This window comes from Ochotona princeps, chromosome 19 (assembly GCF_030435755.1).
Source record: "Ochotona princeps isolate mOchPri1 chromosome 19, mOchPri1.hap1, whole genome shotgun sequence".
Taxonomy (NCBI): Eukaryota; Metazoa; Chordata; class Mammalia; order Lagomorpha; family Ochotonidae; genus Ochotona; species Ochotona princeps.
This window is the reverse complement of record NC_080850.1, coordinates 32,365,434-32,382,467: the sequence shown is the minus strand read 5'-3', so window position 1 is coordinate 32,382,467 and position 17,034 is coordinate 32,365,434. Positions and strand designations below refer to the sequence as shown.

The window sequence follows — 17,034 nt, the reverse complement described above, 5'->3', positions numbered from 1 at the left end:
CATTCCAGAAAAACCCATATTTTGCTAAGGGAGTGTTTGGTTCTCTTCCTAGAGTGAATTTACCAAGTTTTCAACTAGAGTACTTCAGAATTCCTAGAGGGCTTGTAGTTTCCACAGTGATTGTGAGACAGTAGTTAGTCTGCAGGGGGTAAGCAGAAATGTTAAATACCTCCCAAAACATCAGAAAACAATCCTGCACCATGAATTATGACCTCATTATATTTCAGAATTATCATTTACATAAACTGATTTAAAAATTACTTTAGGGCCTGGTGTGGTAGTGTAGTGGCTCAAGTCTTCGCCCTGCACATGGGTGCTGGTTCATATGCTGGAGGCCGGACTTCCCTGCTTGTGGCCTGGGAAAGCAGTCAGGGACAACCCAAAGCCTTGGGAACCTATACAGCAGTGTAAAATGGAGACCTTTAAGTTTGATGGTCTAAACCCATCTTCTTTAGATGTCATATCTGTCACTTTCCGTTTTACCGTACAGTAGCAGCCCTGGTTTTCATGTTAGTGCTTCCAAATTTCAAATCTACAAAAACAAAAAGCAACACTCCTCATAACCAGTTTTGCCCATGTCGAAAGTTAGTATTAGAAAATCCTAAATTTTCTTCATCTTATTCCTGAAGCTTTATCAAAGAATTTCAGCTCTCATAAACAAAGTTATACCATGTTTCATATTTATTAAAAAAAAAAAAAATCAGTGGATCTAAAAGATCAATTTTCAGGGATGGAGGTGCTGACACAGACCCATGGCAGCTAGAAAAGTGTATCTTAAGCAAAGTAAGGGAGCCTCATTACTACCTTGTTTCAAATGCATACCTAACAGAAACAGTATCAGACTGCCATTGTAGCTTCTTCTGTCTCACCTATTTACAATCATGGCACAGCTACTGACTTCCTTAGTCAGCCCCAAGTTACTCCATTTACGGAGGCCAGTACAGCAGTACTCATAACTTCAAAAGATCTCATCTCCAGACAGGCTTGTTCTAGATCTCTGGCTCTGTTGTGTGTGAGATGGTTTCACTCTTTGAACACACAAGACAATATTAAATCTTCATAATGATCAATAAACTGTACTGCTTCATCTTGTACATGCAGCTAAGTAACGGTGGGCTAGGGACAAAACATTGTGAACGCTGTACTGCTGCAATTATAACCATTAAACGATCATTCGCTAACAGTCACTGAATTTATATATTAAGAAATTATATATAGGATACTGCAAAAACACAGTAAAGACTGAAGTTTGCGCATTTCTGCTCAGGAAGCCCCTTTACTCCCAAGCTTCATTGTATGCTGTCCTTTGGGCTTCAGAAATTTATGGTTACTACTGCTTCTCCTCCTTTTGATCTTCCTTTTGCTCTCCAGTGCCAGAACTCCCAGAGCCTTCTCGCTCGGATGCCATCTGTTGAGAAAATATTTGAAAACCACTTATACTTAGCATCAGGGCTAACAGTTTGCTCTCTGCCAAACTCCAAAACTATCAGTTTCTGTGATTCATTTTCTGACACTCCCCCAATCCTGAACTAGTCAAGAAGGCAAGGGCGGATATTTCCAACTTCAATACACACTCTCAGTTCTACACAGTTATATGAAAGGGACAGGAACCCAAAAGTGACAGTAATCAGGAAAAACTATGTCAAGCCAGTTAGAACCCAAGCAGTCCGTGTACCTTTTTGTATGCCATTTCAAAGAGCTTCAACGATGCCTGCTGAAGGGAAGATGCTGCCTGCCTAATGTTTTCTCCTGTTTCGCTGTCTTTTCGAGCCAGAAGCTCCCTCATTTTGGAAATCTCTTCTTTTAGCTTGTTGCACTTAAGAACGAAAAATAAAAATGGTTACTTTTCTAGGTCTCCTGTGACATCAAATGTAGCAGCAATGTTGAGAAACAAAACAAACAGGAAAAAACCCCACAAAAAACCAAAATCCCTTTTAGTCTTGACATTGTCAGTGTTTCCTCCATCACATTTTGAGATTGAACTTACCTCATCTGCTGGCAACTGGTCCTTGAATTCTTCCATCTTGGTTTCTGTATCATGAATGATTCCCTCAGCCATGTTAACTGCTTCAACCCGTTCCTTGGAAAAACGAAAAAGTTCAGTCAACCAAAATCTGCTGAATGAACACATTGAGCCAGACAAGCTACCTGCTGCAGAGAAGAAATACAGTATAAGGCAGAAATAATTACTGTCTGTAGTAATCTGGAATAGACTGAAGAGAGGTAGCCAGTAACAACATGAGGAGCCATTCTATTAAATTATATAGGCAAAGCATAAGAAAAACTAAACTGTGGATAGCCCAGCACCATGAGCAGACTTCCTTTTAATGTACCAACGTTGCTAAAATTAAAATCTGAGACTAAATACATAAAGTAATCACCTTCTTTCGACGGTCTTCCTCAGCATACTTCTCTGCATTTTTAACCATATTTTCAATGTCATCTTTGCTTAATCCACCTGAAGACTGGATTACAACTGCAGTGAAAAGAAGGCATCTCATTAGTTCCCAGGTAAAACTTTATTTTCAACCACCTGAAGAACACTCATAGCTGAACTTGATGCAATGTATGAAGAATAAAACCAGGTGTTGCGGCAAAGCAGATAAACCTATCACCTGCAGTGCCAACATTTCATTATGGTCACTGGCTCATGTCCTCGTTATTCCACTTGGTTCCACTCTCTGCTGATGGGAAAGATGTAGTGGACGGCACCAAGTGTTTGGGCCCCTGCCAACCATGTGGGAGTTGTGCATGGAGTGTCTGGCTCTGGTTTGGCCCATTCCTGGACTGTGCAGCCAGCTGAGGAGAGAATGAGCAGATAGAATATTGTTTCCCTCTTTATCTTCACTAGCTTTGTCAAATGAATAAATCTTTAAAGAAAAAAAGTAATCTTTTTAATAGTTTCAAAAAAAATCTGACCTATTTTTACGTTTTGTCTTTTGAAATTTTACTACAATTATGAAAAGGACTCAAAGGATTGACTCATTATGTATCCTTCCTCAGTCTGTGTGAAGGAGGTTCTGTTTCCCAACAGTGTTAAATAATAACTTACTCTGCTGCTCGCGTCCTGTGCCCTTATCTTTGGCAGACACATGCACAATCCCATTGGCATCAATGTCAAATGTAACTTCGATCTGAGGGACTCCTCGAGGTGCTGGGGGAATTCCAATCTAAAATATTAAATACCCAGAATAAGCTCATCACACAAGAGTCCAATATTTTATATCCAAATATAAATAGGTTTTCTAATCAACAGATTCTTGGTTCCTCAGAACAACATATTATGATAGCATGTTAAATGAGGGTAGTAGTTTAATTGCATTCTGTAATCTTCAGGGGTTATTACCACTAAAGGTCAACTATAGCAAGTTAACCACAATGGCTATATTAGACCACTGAGGGTGAATGATAGCAAACTTCTCCGTTCATGCTACAAAATAAGCAGTGCTCATCAGAAATCAGTTAACAGTAGCACAAGTAAGAACTGAAGCTGTAATTATCTAATTGCAGAATCTGACTGCATGCCCTCTCAAAATATGTAGCCTATCTATGTGCCAGCAGTCTGCATTATTTTCAGGATTAATCAAACATTAATCAAACATGTGAGAAAACTGAGGAGCAAATGGCTGGCACAATTGCTCAGTGGCTTATCCTCCACCTGCCAGCGGTAGCATCGTACATGAGCAACTGTTGTTATCCCAACTGCTCCACTTCACTTCCAGCTCCCTGCTTATGGCCTAAGAAAGCAACAGAGGATGGCCCAAAGCCTTGGCACCTTAGCACTCATGCGGCGGATCCAGAAGAGGCTTCTGGTACCTGGTTTCAGATGAGCTCAGCTGCAGCCATTGTGGCTGCAAGATCTTTCTATTAACCTGCCTTTCCAGTAAAAAATAAACTGAGCAGCACGATTCAGGATTCATTAAGTACATACCAAAGTGAACTGTCCAAGAAGTTTGTTGTCTGCAGCCATCTCTCTCTCCCCCTGACATACTTTAATCTCCACTTGAGTCTGCCCATCAGCAGCAGTCGAAAACACCTAGGAGAAGGAAAACTTCCTGGGTTGGCGCTCTGATTAAACTATTCCCCTCATTCAGAGGCAAGTGAAGCAAAATCACATACCAAAGTTGGAAGGATCTCTGTTCAGAACCAAGGCTTGCATTTACAGGGAATAAGAGTAGGGTTACTAAGTACAAACATGTAGCTAATGTTTCAAGTAAGCAAACATATCCTACAAAGATGTAGGATTAACAAAGGGTTCAAAATAAGGAGCTACATATGTTGAACCATGCTCTCGAGTACACAGCTGATCTATCGTGCTCAGTCACAGAAGTCATCACACACTTCTTCAGAATGATGTGTTGACAAGTACATCACTGCACAGATACAGCAATAGGTACAGTGCTTAAGAAAAATAGGTGTTGGTTCCAGCATCGTGGCCTAGCGGCTAAAGTCCTCGCCTTGAACGCACGGGGATCCCATATGGGTGCCAGTTCTAATCCGCCAGCTCCACTTCCCATCCAGCTCCCTGCTTGTGGCCTGGGAAAACAGTCGAAGACGGCCCAAAGTCATGGGACCCTGCACTTGTGTGGGAGACCTAGAATTAAGTTCCTGGCTCCTGGCTTCGGATTGGTGCAGCACCGGCTGTTGCACTCACTTGGGGAGTGAACCGTCGGATGCAAGATCTTCCTCTCTGTATATCTGACTTAGTAATGAAAATAAAATCTTAAAAAAAAAAAAAAGAGAAATAGGTGTTGGCACCATGGCTAAACTGGCTGGCTAACCTACTATCAAGCACCAGCATCCCATGTAGGTGTTGGTCAGTTCATGTTCTTGCTGTTCTACCTCCATCTAGCACTGCTTGTCGCCTGGGAAAGCAGTGGCAGAAGGCCCTTAGCTTTGAGTCCTTGCACCCAAACGAAAGACCAAGAATAAGCTCCTACTCCTAGCTTCAGACTGGACCTTGTGGCCATTTGGGGAGTGAACCAGCAGATAAATCTTTTTCCTTCTCTCTGCAAAGTTCCCTTTCAAATATAACTAAATCTTAAAAAAAAAAAAAGGTGAAAACAGGGGGTTGGCATCAGTTTATTAAGCAACAGTGGTTTCCCCTTATGGGCACTAATAGGTGTCCTGGCTACCTCTTCCCATCTAGCTACCTTCATGAAAGCAATGAAAGATTGCCCAAGTGCCTGGGCTGTGCAGCCATGTGGACACCAGAAAACAGCTCCTGCCTTTGGATTGGCCCAACCCTGATCCATAGAGCTCAACTACACAGTAAACCTGAAAATACAACATTTGTTTCTGCATCTCCAACTCCCAACAAATAGATAAATCTTATTTGCAAAAGAAGATATGCCATGACCCTGTGCTGCCCCCTATGCTTTGGTACTTCTCAGCAAGCCCTGAGGTCTCCTGAGCAGCAGAGTCTTCGAGGCTGCCAGATATGCCCTGAGCCCATGCTGCAGCCAGTGGGACAAGTCCTGGCACTGTGTTTAGGGCAGGGTCCTGAGTTTTAGCCCAGAGCTACATCTCTTTATGTTTATCGCACATATTTATATTCATACAGGGCCTGTCATGGTAGCCTAGTGGCCAACTTCCTTGCCTTATATGTACTGGGGATCCCATATTGGTGCTGATTTGTGTCCTACTTGGTCTACTTCCCTTCTAGCTCCCTGCTTGTGGCCTGGGAAACCAGTAGAGGGTGGCCCAAAGCCTTGGGACCCTGCACCTGCAAGGGAGACTTGGAAGAAGCTCTTGACTCCTGACAAGCTCAGCTCTGGCCACTGTGAACACTTTGAGAGCGAATCAGTGTACACAAGACCTTTTACTTGTAAATCTGAATTCCCAATTAAAAAAACAATTTAAACAAATAATCAGATACCCTTTGTCCCAATGAATTCTTAAAAATCTTTATGACTTTTCTAATCATTATATTTGTTATAAGCAACTTTAGAAAGGTAAAAAAAAAAAAAAAGAAAAAAAACCCTCAACAATAAAAGACCTAGCCATGGGCAAATGAGCCAGCTTGGTCCCAGTACTACTACCTCCCTGTTTTTATCCATACAAGTGTATTATTCTATTTTAGCTAGGCTATTCTATTTTTTTTTGTAAAGATTTATTTTTTATTACAAAGTCAGATATACAGAGAGGAGGAGAGACAAAGAGGAAGATCTTCCGTCCGATGATTTATTCCCCAAGTGACCGCAACGGGCCGATGCGCGCCGATCCGAAGCTGGGAACCAGGAACCTCTTCCAGGTCTTCCCATGCGGGTGAGGTGTCCCAATGCATTGGGCTGTCCTCGACTGCCTTCCCAGGCCACAAGCAGGGAGCTGGATGGGAAGTGGAGCTGCCGGGATTAGAATCGGCGCCCATATGGGATCCCGGGGCGAATTCAAGGCGAGGACTTTAGCCGCTAGGCCACGCCGCTGGGCCCCTAGGCTATTCTGTTCTTACTATCTTTTCATAACAAGACCATGAGCATTCAACATCAAGTTATTAGCCTCTTTTAAACAAATTATTATTGCCCTCCTTTATACCATCACAGCTAGCTGACACATAAGGAACTTGTCCAAATCCAAGTGTTTTCAGTCATCTGCAAACAGAAATCTAATTCTTTTTACTTACAGAAGTGGCTGAAACGATGGTTTGTTATTTGACCCAGTTGTTAATTTGGGACACCTGCATCCCACAAGAGACCCTGGATTCAAGTGTCAGTTCTACTCAATATGCCAGCTCAAATAGTTGGGGTCCTTGCCACCCACATGAGGCAACCCTGGATTCTAGTTTTGGTGTAGCCCAGCTATTGGGGGTATTTGGCCAGTGAACCTGCCCCATTACAACAAGATAGGTACGGATAGCTCTTACCTGGCTCTTTTTGGTTGGAATTGTGGTGTTCCTGTTAATAAGTTTGGTGAAGACACCTCCCAGAGTCTCAATACCCAGAGACAAAGGAGTGACATCGAGGAGAAGCACATCTGTGACATCACCAGCCAACACACCTCCCTGAATGGCAGCTCCAATAGCCACAGCCTCATCAGGATTGACAGCTTTGCTTGGGGCTCGCCCAAAAAGATCTTGCACGGTCTGCTGAACCTGGGCATCAGGAAGAAAGCACTGTCATCCAACATGGAGAGCAAGGGCAGGAGAGGGACAGCACACACCTATCTTAAGAACACAGCACAATCTCAAGATCTCAAGTTAGGTTAATTCTGATCCAAAAATCTTTGACTTATTAATTCACAGCCAAGTTTTTTTTTTAGTTTTTAAGATTTATTTATTTTTATTACAAAGTCAGATATACAGAGAGGAGAGACAGAGAGGAAGATCTTCCGTCCCATGATTCACTCCCCAAGTGAGCTGCAACAGCCAGGTCTGTGCCGATCCGAAGCCAGCAGTCAGTACCTCTTCTGGGTCTCCCACGTGGGTGCAAGATCCCAAAACATTGGGCTTTTGGCTGTCCCCAACTGCTTTCCCAGGCCACAGGCAGGGAGCTGGATGGGAAGTGGAGCTGCCAGGATTAGAACCTGTGCCCATATGGGATCCCAGCACGTTCAAGGCGAGGACTTTAGCCGCTAGGCCATGCCGCCGGGCCCCACAGCCAAGTTTTTACTAAAGAGCCTACAAAACTTATCATTTGAAAAGGTACAGGGGTCCTGGTGTGGTAGGTTAGAGGCTGAAGTCCTCGCCTTGCACATGCCAGGATACTATATGGGTGCTCGTTCTAATCCTGGCAGCCTTCTTTCCATCCAGCTCTTTGCTTGTCGCCTGGGAAAGCAGTGAAAGACGGCCCAAAGCCTTGGGACCCTGCACGTGTTTGGGAGATCTGGAAGAAGCTCCTGGCTTCAGATCAGCTCAGCTCTGACCATTGTGGCCACTTGGGGAGTGAACCAGCAGAAGGAAGAACTTTCTCTGTCTCTCCTCCCTATATATTTGACTAATTAAATAACGTTAAAAAAAAATACAAGGGCATGGGCCTGCTGTTGCTAATCACATGGTTTTCCCTACTCTTTAACATGAGGGTTAAGAAGATATATTTAAATAGTACCTGGGATAATTTAACAAGAATGAGCTAACTCAGAATCTTTGATACGTTTATTTCCCATGCCTAGTTAATTCAAAGGAAAAGTAATGTCTCAACTGAGACCCCAGAACTTCAACAAGTTTGTGCTCAGTCATTAGTTTTACACACATCTCATGAGTTCAGAATGATGTGTTGATAACTAAAATGCATCATTGCACGTATCATTGTTGAAGAGATGCTAAGAAAAAGCTCTGTCACTGCGGACATGGTCACATGTCTAAAAGATCCTCAGGACTAACAGGGCATGCTCTGAGTATTAGCACACTTCCAGTTAGGAGTCAGCCTCTCCTCATCCTGTACATCAACCAAAAAAGGCAAGGTAGAAATGTGTCACTCACGTCCCTAATGAAGTCACCTGTTCCACCAGGAATAGATTATTTGCTGATCCTTTCTTTTTTACGTTAAGAATTCCCTGGGTCCATACCTTAGGCATCCTAGTCATTCCACCGACAAGAATCACTTCTCCTATGTCACTCTTGCTAACTTCTGCATCTTGCATAGCTTTCTGGCATGGAGCCATAGTCCTCTTGATGAGATCAGCAACAATGCCCTCAAATTGAGCCCGGGTCAATTTCATATTCAAATGTTTGGGTCCAGAAGCATCCATAGTAAGATATGGCAAGTTGATGTCAGTCTGCAAAGGTAATGTTTCATCAAGTCAGTGCGACACAAAATGGTTGTTATTTAAGAGCTTGAAAAGACAAAAATGTCAAACCTGATGTATTTGAACTGCCACTAGACAGTGATGCTGCAAGATGACACAAATACTACAGAAAGTACTTTATATACTGTGTTGGAAGGCAGCAGATGAGGCCCAAGTACTTGGTCGCTGCCACCTACGTGGGAGTCCTGGATGAAATTCCTGTCTTGTAGTTGCAGCCTGGCCTGGCACCACCCATTTTAGGCATTTGGAAAAGTGAAAATAGATCTTTGTTTCTGCTGCCAGTCTGCCTTTCAAATTAAACAATTTAAGGGGTTTACACTCAAGGTCAACTTCATGTCTCAGAAATTATCTGAGTAAAAAAAAAATTATCTGAGTTACAGTGAACTAGCCTCTACAGAGTGGCAGACTAAAATAAGCTAGTGACAGCTCTGCTCTTCTGCTGCCACCCCAAAATGGAAAATGTAACACATTTAAAAAAATAATAAAAGGCCTGGAATCTTCCCACATCGCACCTGCACAGATGAGGAAAGCTCACACTTGGCCTTCTCAGCAGCTTCTCGCACCCTCTGCAGTGCCATGTTGTCTTTGGTCAAATCAACTCCTGTCTATAAAGTAAAAAAATACTAGAATTAGTGAAGTCATGAGTTCCATTTGCAGCAATATCACACAACATCACTGAAGATGATGTTCAACTGTTCTTAAATGTGTTGCACATGAGTTTGTTACTGTAGCACAACAGGTTATGCTGTATCTTGGGACCCCACATCCCATTGCAGAGTACTGACTGGAGTCTATTATCCGGCTTTCAGCAAAAGCATTATTGGAGGCAGCAATGATGGATGGCTCAAGTGCTGCGGCCCCTACTTCCTACAAGTGAGAGTTGGACTAAAATCCAGATCCTGGCTTCAACTTAATGCAGTCCCAATTGTTACAGGCATTTAGGACTGAGCCACTAGATGAAGATCTCCGTCTCTTTCTCAGACAAGGAAACTGGTGGCTGGAAGCAGACTTGAACTGATACTCAGTTCTTTGTGGCCTCAGGACTTCAGTTCAAAAAGGGTTCCCAAAGTTTCAAAATGGCATACTGATTTCAATATATACTTAGATTTCCCACTTGCTCAATAATTCAGTCCACCCATGAACCCGAAATCCAATTATTTCAGCACCGTAACTAAAGGAAAAATTGAAACGGCAAAGAGGAATAATAAATTCTCAATGTCTACATATTAATCATAATACCTAACCTCTCTCTTGAACTCCTTCACAATGTGTCGTAGCAAAGCCTGGTCAAAGTCTTCACCACCTAAGAACGTGTCCCCATTGGTGGATTTCACTTCAAATACTCCTTTCTGAATTTCCAGGATGGAAATATCAAATGTTCCACCACCTAAATCATATACAGCAATGCTAGGGGAAAAAAAAAAACACTTTAAGGAACAAAACTCATTCAACAACACAAATTTCAACAATCAAATGAAGATAAGCTTAGCTGCTTTGCTAAAGTATGACAACGTGTTAGCATGTTGCTTAACAAGTAACATGTAAAATACATAGAACTAAAATGACACTACTAATCAATATAACTGATGGCATTTCAGGGTCAATGTTGTGGCAACAGGTTAAGTCACTGCTTTGTTACTTGTATCCCATTTGAGGTCAGTTCAAGTCCTGGCTGGTCCATTTCCAGTTCAGTTCCCTGATAATGCATCTGAGAAAGCAAAGATCACCCTGTCAACTACATGGGTGACAAGGATCAAGTTCCCACCCAGCTCCTAGCTTTTGCTTGGTGCAAGCCCCAGCACTTGCAATCAAGTCAAGTAAACCAGTGCATGGAAGCTCTCTCTCCCTTTACCTCTTTCTTAACTGTTATCCTTTGCTTTTTTAAAAAGGAAGGATTTATTCATTTGAAAGGCGAGGTTAGAGAGGAGGGAAAGAGATCTTCCCGTCTGCTGGTTCAGTCCTTAATTGGACGCAAAGGCTGGAAAAGCCAGGAGCTTCTTTTGGGTCTCCCACATGGCAGGAGGGGCCAAAGATCTTGGCGGTCCTCCTCTGCTTTCCCAGGGAGCTGTATCCGAAGTGGAACAGTCAGAACTCAAATTAGCACACATGCAGCGTACCACTGATGCAATAGGCAGCTTTACTTGCTATGCCTCAGTGTTCATCCCTGTAACTTTGCTTTTTCTAATGTTTTCTAAAATAATTTTGTTTCACAAACAACAAAAAAAACCTTGCATGTCATTCACATTAAAAAAAATGAAGGTAATTAATCACATTTATGAATGAATAATGGTTAGCACCCATATCAAGAAAAATGACACCACCCACAGGTAAACAAAGGAATGGTCTTGACTAAAATACAAAGACTGTTACGTCACAATGATGTGTCCACATAGGAAACAAAGCCATGGGTCCAGGATTTGTTTTATATACCCCGAAGGAATTTAACTGCAGACTTACATTTTATCTTCCGATTTGTCTAGACCATAGGCCAAAGCAGCAGCTGTGGGCTCATTAATCACCCGAAGCACATTTAGTCCAGATATCTGGCCAGCATCCTTAGTAGCCTGGAGAAAACCATCGGAAAAAAAAAAAACACAACATTTTCTCACCTTTGTGTTCTAGGTACCATGAATTTTTGTGAGTAAAAATAGTATTTAGGAGACTGGCATTTCTTGTGGGATTCCTTCTGAGTCCCAGCTGCTCCACGCTGATCCACCTGGGGAAGCAGCAGCAGACCACCAGTCTTCCTGGCCTCACCACACCCACTTAGGAGACCTAGATGGAATTTTGGATTCCTGTCTTTGGCCTGGCCCAGCCCTGGCTGTGGCGGTCATCTGGGGAGTGAGCCAGAATATAGAGGCTCCTTCAGTGACTGCCTTTCAAATGAACAGACCTTAACAAAAGAACCAACTGGTCTCACCTGTCTCTGCGAGTCATTGAAATAAGCTGGGACTGTGATTACAGCATTCTTTGCCGTGTGTCCCAAGTAATTTTCTAGGAAAGAGCCAAGAACAAATTTCAATCAGCAAGTTACTATTGTAGCTCAGTAATCTGTGTGATCATCTTTTAGAGCTATGTATAACACTTAGTTTTTTGGTAAGCAATCTAACATTAAAAACAAACAAACAACAACAACAAAACCACCAAGGTGGGGGTGAAAGGTGGCTATTCTTTGGTCTGCAAACACCAGGATCCCATATAGGCCCTGGTTCATGTCCTGGCTGCTCCCCTTCTCATCCAGCTCCCCTGCTTGTGGCCTGCAAAAGTAGAAGATGGCTCAAAACCTTGGGACCCACCCTGCAACCCACTGGGACACCTGGAGGAAGCACCTGCCTTCAGATCAATTCAGCTCTGGTTGTGGTAACCATCTGGGGAGTGAACCAGTGGATGGAAGATCCTTTCTCTGTCTCTCCTCTCTTGAAATCTGATCTGTCATTCCAAAAGATGATCCTACCCTTTCAACAAATTACTGAGAGTACTCCAGGCTATAATGGTCTTTAAACTTAAAAGTCATTAATTGCTTCAAAAGTAAAGTTCTAAGTATTACCTAGCTGGGACAACAACTTAATGTGTATATTCCTGGCTTTCAAAAAAATACAAAACAAAACAAAAAAGCAAACCAAACCAAAGCCCCACTAACTACCCACAGCAGCCAGCTGCCATTAGCAAAATCTGAATGTAAATTCAATCTGCAAATTATGAAGAACAATTTCAGAAACCATTATATACAGCATTTTTAAACCTGTTCCAAGAATGTTACAATATCCTAATGTTATACATGGAGTAAACATTAAATATAATGAAAATAAATTTGCTAAAAATTCTTTAAATTCATTCCATACTGATATAACAAATGAAGTAAAGCTGCGTTTATATCAAGAAGGAATTATTGATATTAATTTTCTGTACAATGCTGCATTGATTTAAAACGGCCATTTTTGCTCTTTCTTTTCTTCACAGAAGGTCCCCCACCAGACTTTGTGATTTCAGAACAATCACCCAGTTAGGTCTTTGTAGCATTCTAGATCCAAACTCAATCCACTCACCTGCGGTTTCTTTCATCTTCATCAACACAAATGCTCCTATCTGACTCGGAGAATAGAGTTTTCCATGAGCCTCAACCCAGGCATCACCATTGGAGGCACGGACGATTTTAAAAGGGACATTTTTACTAAAAGACATAAAAAATTGCATCAGGAAATATATTTTTAAAAAAGATTTATTCATTTTCACGGGAAAGGAGGACATACAGAGAGGAGGAAAGACAGAGCGGAAGATCCTCCGTCTGATGGCCCACTCTCCAAGTGACCGCAACAGCAGCCGCTGAGCCAATCCAAAGCCAGGAGCCAGGAGCTCCTCCGGGTCTCCCAGGCATGTACAGGGTCCCAAGGCCCCGGACCGTCCTCAACTGCTCTCCCAGGCCACAAGCAGGGAGCTGGATGGGAAGTGGGGCCACTGGGACCGGAACTGGCAACCATATGGGATCCTGGCACGCTCAAGGAAAGGACCTTAAACCACTAAGCCACCGCGCCGGGCCCGCATTAGGAAATACACCAGTGCCATGAGTATCATCTTCCAAGTCTGGGGAACACTGAACTCCAGAAATCCACCTGCTTGGGCTCGAGTCCAGCTCAGCTCAGTCTTTGAGTGCAACACTGGGGGAAGCAGCAGATAATGGTTTGAGTACTTGGGTCCCTCGTATCCACCTGCGACACATAATCTGACTTGTTCTGAGTATTTGAGGAGTTAACCAAAAGATAAAAATTTCTGCATCTCGACCTTTCAAGTAAAATAATTTTTAAAATCTTTAAATTATACCAGCTCCATGGTATAGCATACTACCTGTAGTGCTGGTATGCCATGTGAGCACTGCTTAAGTACACTCACAGTTCCATTTGTACAAAAATAAAACCAGTTTTTTTTTTTTAAAAGACTGGTGTGGCAAGAGCTGGCATTGTGGCACAACAAGTTAAACCACTGTTTATAATAATGCAGAGAGCTGCTCTGAATCCTGGGTCTTCCACTTCCTTGCTAAAGGACCCTGTGAAGACAGTGGAAAAAGGCCCAAATACCTGGGCTCCTGCTACTTATGTGGAATACTCAGATTGAATTCCCAGTTCCTGGCTTTGGCCTGGCCCAGAAATGGTTGTTGTGGCCATCTGGGGAAGAAACCAAAGGATGTACTTCCTCCTTTCGTTACTCTGCTTTAAAACTTAAACTTTTAGGAAGCGAATATACATAAATCATAAATAGATATATATTTTCTTCTAGCATGATTACTTTGCAGCAAAAAGGCAAAACCAAGTTTTTATTCTACATATATTGATCAACACATGATGTAATCTATACCATTATCTACCTCATGCGTTTAATATCAGTTGAGGACTGCCTCACTTATCTGCACAGATCACATCAACACATAGCACAAAGAATCTATGAAGGCAAAGATAAACTGACCAAGAGGAGTTACCGCTTAAGATATGGATTTTCCTCAGGGACCCTGTACAACCAGTTCACAGCTACTACTTACATGTCTTTCTGCACTTCAGGGTCATCATAGCGTCGGCCAATGAGACGTTTGGTGGCATAGAAGGTATTGTTTGGGTTAGTGACAGCCTGTCGTTTGGCTGGCATGCCAACAAGACGCTCACCATCTGCTGTGAAGGCCACAACTGAAGGGGTGGTTCTGGCTCCTTCAGCATTCTCCAACACCTAAACCCCACAAATGGATTTTAGGTCATCAGTGCACCAAAGTTATGACGCAAAATGGTCCCAAATGATAATATACTGAACAGTTCCAATGGGCATGCTTTAGTGCTGTGAACGCTGATTCAGTAACCACTTACTATTCAAGACAGCAAATATTTACATCATTTTTAAATCTTTAGTCCTTTAGAAAAACGCAGAACAGAAACTATAAGTCATCATTTTTATACTTAATGTTAACATCTTTAATATGATAAATTCTATTTTGAATTTCTCTTTTCTGATGGCTACCCATTTCAGACGTACAGGACTAACGTGTCGAGGCATAAACTGGGCTAAGAGAATCACTCAATTAGTGCCCAACTAGTGGAATAAGTCATCCCTGGACAAATTAGGTTATTTTAGGAGAGTATATGGGTAAAGGGAACAGCAGAGAAAATCAGCATTAGAGGCAAAATTCCAGTGTCCCCAGGTAACCTGAATCTTGGTGAGGAACCCAATGGAAACTCAAGTCTCACACCCAGAGCAGGGAGTAGGCAGCCTTTTTCAAGCCAGAAAGCTCTGAAGAATGAGCTTTATTTAGAATATGCAACTCCTCTGCTATCTTGCTGCACCTCCAAGCTAGGTTGATTTGATTTCCAAAATTCAAAACCTGGACGAAATGAAAACAGTGCAACAATTCCAACTCGTTCTTAGTGGCAAATCAGTAGTCGCGTCCTCATACCACATGACACATTAAAACCCCAGCCTGGGAAGCCAAGTACATCCAATTATCAGCATCACAAACATGCACTTGACAAAGAAAATCTAAGCCATTTGCATAAACCAGGCCCCCAAAGGGCCCAAACTCCCCGATGCAGGTTAGGGACAGGACAGCCCCTAAGTTATACCCCAAGTTATCGGCAGCCCCCAGTCATGCTCACCTTAGCTTGTTTCCCCTCCATGACTGCCACACAGGAGTTTGTAGTGCCCAAATCAATTCCAACAACTGCACCCTTAATTGCTTCTGATCTGCAACATATTTAAAGCAATGACATGGTTATCATGTCCTTAACAATAGTATCTGAAATGTGAGGAATACATGAAAGTATTTGAGCAATCCAGGGACCATTAACTAACATATATAAGCAAACACAGATTAGCAATTACAGAGATTAACTGTTCATCACAAATGTGGAGTCCACTCCTCTCTCACAGTAAATGAAAGTACTTACGCATAATCCCGCCTTGAAACAATTCTGAAGGCCTCATGACTAAAGCCATTCCAGCCATCCTAAAAAAGGAAAAAAATCGCATCACCCATCAACTACTAGTAACCTACTGGGAAACTTAGGCTTGGTTCCAACTCTGAGGATGATGAAGTTTGAGATTTTTCACTCTGCTCAACAATTACCATGTAATAAAGCACAGGGGCATGAAATGCTGCTTGGTGTTCAAGAGGCAAAACAGGAACCATCCGATAAGCACAAAAAGCTTCCGAATTAAATACAGGGGTTGCCAACCTTATCACTACTAATATTGATTCAGGCTGTTCTGTGTATTGTTGGATCTGTCCTGCACCATCCCTGTCCTCTCTCACCCGAAGCCAGGAAGCCACAACCCAGTCCCCTTGATAGATATCTTCCAGCATTGCCAAATGTCCCCTGGGCAGCTCAGATCCTTCCCAATATTTCTGCACCAGCGTTATTCCTCAAGCCGAATACCCATGTATTCCAAGTATAGCTTAAGTTTCTGAAAGACTTCCTCCGACTCTATCAAGCAACCAGAGCAGTAGGATTTCTGATTTGCTGGATCATTACAACGATACAAAAAGCATAGCATCCTTTGAACAGAATAAAGACCTTTGTGACGTCCTAACTTTACACCACTTCCAAGCCGACCTTCAAAGCCCACCCACGAAGATACCATTCCCAAAAACCTAGGAAAACGCCGAAACTCCACAACCCCCTTTCCCTCTATTTTTGAAGTACCAAATAAAGCAGAAAATCTTGACAAAACGTTATCAATCACCGCCATCTTTCGATCCCAAGGCCGACCCTGTCCCAACCAGCCACAGGACGGCCCATGAGCACCGCAACCCGGGAACTCGTGGGATCAGAGTCGATCCCGAGTGACTCAGCAGGGCCCGAGGCACAGAGGCGGCAGATCCAGGGAGCGGCGGAGGGCACTCGACGGGGCCCGTTATTTTCCTTTCCTCCCGATCGCTCCCGGGGTCTCCTGACCCCGAAGGGCGCGGGTGCCTGGTGCACGGAAGCCCTAGGCCACCGAGCCTCTGTGCAAGAGGTCTGTCCCTCACCTGTGCGCGGGCAGCCGCGGGGCCCCGGGAGGCTGCAGCGCCCACGAGACGAGCGGCCGCAGCTCGGCTGGCACTTATCATGGCGGAGAGTCGGAGGCAAAAAACGAGGCGGCAGAAAAAGCACCCGAGCGGCCTTGCAGCTGCGCGACGCGGTGGTGGCGGCGCTTCTGGAAACCTCCAACCACGTGGGGTGGGGAGGGTCGAGAGCTGGTCACGAATTTCCCCGAGGCCCGCGCTCTTCCGCTGGGGCGCCGTCCGCGCCGCCTGATCGGCGAACGGCCGGACTGCGG

The 17,034-nt window shown here is 43.4% G+C and overlaps 1 protein-coding gene and 2 non-coding genes across 3 annotated transcripts; all 3 read right to left on the bottom strand.

Moving 5' to 3' along the window:
• Window positions 1–657: 657 nt before the first annotated feature.
• HSPA9 (heat shock protein family A (Hsp70) member 9) lies at window positions 658–16,962 on the bottom strand. Its single transcript, XM_058677259.1, has 17 exons — window positions 16,745–16,962; window positions 15,663–15,721; window positions 15,372–15,459; window positions 14,273–14,454; window positions 12,789–12,913; window positions 11,663–11,736; window positions 11,200–11,306; window positions 9,987–10,149; window positions 9,255–9,347; window positions 8,503–8,712; window positions 6,863–7,090; window positions 3,932–4,036; window positions 3,053–3,170; window positions 2,382–2,476; window positions 1,988–2,080; window positions 1,676–1,816; window positions 658–1,408 (listed from the first exon to the last, which is right to left on the bottom strand). The coding sequence occupies exons 1-17, from the start codon at window positions 16,823–16,825 to the stop codon at window positions 1,331–1,333; spliced, it is 2,040 nt and encodes a 679-aa protein (XP_058533242.1). The 5' UTR covers window positions 16,826–16,962; the 3' UTR covers window positions 658–1,330.
• LOC118760129 (small nucleolar RNA SNORD63) lies at window positions 4,313–4,379 on the bottom strand. Its single transcript, XR_004996598.1, has one exon. It is a non-coding gene; the product is annotated as a small nucleolar RNA SNORD63 (small nucleolar RNA).
• Window positions 8,161–8,236, bottom strand: LOC118760128 (small nucleolar RNA SNORD63). Its single transcript, XR_004996597.2, has one exon. It is a non-coding gene; the product is annotated as a small nucleolar RNA SNORD63 (small nucleolar RNA).
• Window positions 16,963–17,034: the final 72 nt, after the last annotated feature.